This window comes from Crocuta crocuta, unplaced genomic scaffold, assembly GCF_008692635.1.
Source record: "Crocuta crocuta isolate KB4526 unplaced genomic scaffold, BGI_CrCroc_1.0 scaffold528, whole genome shotgun sequence".
Classification (NCBI taxonomy): Eukaryota; Metazoa; Chordata; class Mammalia; order Carnivora; family Hyaenidae; genus Crocuta; species Crocuta crocuta.
In genome coordinates, this window is record NW_027530010.1 from 477,849 (window position 1) to 480,598 (window position 2,750).

The 2,750-nt window shown below is 62.3% G+C and overlaps 1 protein-coding gene across 1 annotated transcript in view; it reads right to left on the reverse strand.

The window, feature by feature from the left end:
- The window catches only part of CRTC2 (CREB regulated transcription coactivator 2), an 8,151-nt gene extending 5,424 nt beyond the window's left edge, over positions 1–2,727 (reverse strand). Inside the window, exons 1-3 of the mRNA XM_077764041.1 lie at positions 2,447–2,727; positions 163–264; positions 1–87 (exon numbers count right to left, since the gene is read on the reverse strand). The exon at positions 1–87 is cut by the window's left edge and continues 19 nt beyond it. Of these exons, the coding sequence (XP_077620167.1) occupies positions 1–87; positions 163–264; positions 2,447–2,452 (195 nt within the window). The 5' untranslated portion in view covers positions 2,453–2,727. The remainder of the gene's footprint in view (positions 88–162; positions 265–2,446) is intronic.
- Between the last annotated feature and the right edge of the window lie 23 nt (positions 2,728–2,750).

Below are 2,750 nucleotides of genomic sequence, written 5' to 3' on the forward strand. Positions count from 1 at the left end.
CATCCTGCGGGGGTCTCGCTGCACCCGCTCCACCAGCCCGTGGTGCCGGGTGCTCCGAGACGAGTCCAGAGGTGAGTGGAGGGGGCTCTGCCAAAAGACACAGGTGAGTCACCAGGGGGAGCTGCCCGGGCGCCCGTGCCCACCCGGCTGGCGTCCACTCACCGGGAACTCGGCCAGGCCGCAGCCAATCTGATTAACGTTGGGCAGAGACCCGCCGTAATGGGAGCTCCTCGTGTACGCCAGTCGCAGTTTTTGGGCCTGTAACTGAGACACAGAGGACAGACGGGAGCGTCAGGGAGGCTCCTGACCGCCGTCCCATCGGCGTGCCACACTGCTGGCGCACGCAGGACAGCCGTCCGATGAAGGGGCCGCGCCAGGGGACAGGTCCGCCAAGGCCTGGTGCGGAAACTGCCCCGGCTCTTCCTCAGGCCACTCTCGTCACCACCGCCGACGGCGGGCATCCCCCACCGAGCAGGGCCTGACACTCTGCTCGCGGCCTGTCCCAGTTGGCATCAGTCTAAACAGAGTCCCTGAGGGGTTGCCAGGAGCCCCCGGGCTGGTCACATGGGCTCACTCCTGGGAAGGGGGCCTGCGGGGCACCTCCGCCTTCCCTTCCAGAGGCGTCTAGGACTAACTGGCACGTGAGGGGCAGGCTCCAGGCGGATGCACGGAGCCGCTACTGCCAGCCTGTCTCCAGCCCACTCCGGGGGGCACAGGCTTCTAGGCTCTGCCCCTCGCCCAGCCTCAGGAGAGCCACACAGAACCCGCACCATCGCCACTGGAATATCCAGGAAACGACGGTTCTCCGAACTAAAAAGGCAGTGCCAAGACCAAGGAGCAAGCCCCTTTCTAGCTTCTTCCCCCCACCAAGACTCTGTTTCTAAGTAATCTCCACACCCAATGCGGGGCTCAGACTCACGACCCTGAAATCAAGAGTCACACACTCCACCGACTGAGCCAGCCAGGCGCCCCCTTCTACCTCGTTTCAAAGGCTCTGAATTGCCAGGGGGGCCTTGAGAACGGGGCTGAGGAGCAACACCCCAGTGCAGCCCGGGCCAGAGCCGTCTCCTGACCTGGTCCCCACCCTGGGGAGATGTGCCTGGCCCTGCAGTGGGGCACCACAGCCCTGGGGCTGGTGTGGCGTTCCTCTGCCTCCGGGTCTCTAGCCCATCTGTGGGAGGCGAGCGCCTACTTCCGAGGCTCAGCCGCCGCTGCCGGCCAAAACTCAGGCCCGGGGCAGCTGCTGAGCTTCGGGGGGTCAGGCACTGTTGTGCACAGGCCGACGTCAGAAGTGACTTTCTGTTCCAAAAGGTCAGCCCACGGGTTTAGTGGACACAGTGTTAACCTTTGGGCCACTCGAACTGCTATGAGCCTATGTGATCACCTGGCCTCTCGGCAATGTAGGCCCCTGTGGCTGTGTCTGCCTCTGGTGGCCCTCTCCGCTGGCCAGATAACCAGCTAAGCCCCAGATCGCTTATCTTTGGCTTTAGGCTCTTGGGTCCTCAAGCCCTGGCCTTGTCTGCCCACTAGACATTTAGGCGCAGCCCAGAAGTTACTCTGCAGTGGCTGGGTGGGTGGAGACAAAGCAAAGCCCTACGAAGACAGAAGCCTCAGCTTTGAGCTTCTCACTGCCTTTCTGTTTGCACATCCAGCCGCTAAACTCCCACCCCACCACAGCGGGCAGGGTCTCAAGCGGTGCCTCCCGCCCACCTGCTTGCCTCCACCACCCCCCGGGATCAAAAGCTCCTAAAGGGGAGCAGTCCGAAGTTAGATCGGGAACCTCATGGCATTTTGAGAGGGGTGTGTGCGTGTGTGTGCGCACACACACGGTTTGCCTCCCCACCTAACTCTCTGTTCTAACCCCCCCACAAACTAAAACACATGGTCTCTAGAAACTCAGAGGAAAAAAACACAAGAAAGACTAACAGTTAAGAATTAGACACACACGCGCACAACCGGAGTCACAGTCACAGACGCAACCAATCAGACCAGCGGAAAGAGCTTCGAAACGCGGTATTTATGTTCCACCATCTCCCCTGACATTCGTGCCAGCTCCCTGCCGCTGGGATCACCGCGACACCCTCACCTGCTGTTCGGCGAACACCCGGTCCCTACAGGAGGGCTGCTTCCCAGCTGCGCCAGCTCCTCCCCTCACCGGGTGGACCTCCAGCCCCGGGAGGCAGAAAGTGAAGGCCCGAGGGGCTTCGAAGGCAGCTCTGCCAGGATGCTTTTTTGCAGGAACTGCTTGGGAGCGAATATCCCCTCACACAGAAGACCCTCCCAGGCACCTCGTAACTGACTCACGAAGCAGCCATCTTCCTCGAAAGCTCAGCAAACCTGATCAGTAGCCAACTGGTTACCCGCTTGGGAGCTTCAAAGTCCCCACCTCCCCTCCACGGCGGCCGGGGCAAAACACCAAGCACAGCCTGTGAGCGATGGACCTCACCTTCATTCACGTCAGGAAACCACAAGAAATATTTGAAAAAGGAAGCAAAGGGAAGGGACGCAGGAGGGGACTTCCTGCCCCACTAGACCCAGCGCTGCGACTCAAGCCACTCAGGAGGCCCTTCCCGGAGGCTCTAAAGGGCCGAGAGGGGCACCACGGCGCAGAGGGGCCCGCCTGGACGACATCGCCAACTCGGAGGCGCCAGGCTGGGCCCAGAGGACCATGCCCCCGGCCCGGCCCCGCCTCGCGGATGCTGGCAGCGGCGCCCCCGGGGACCCCGTCGGGGATGCGCTCTCTGCACGCG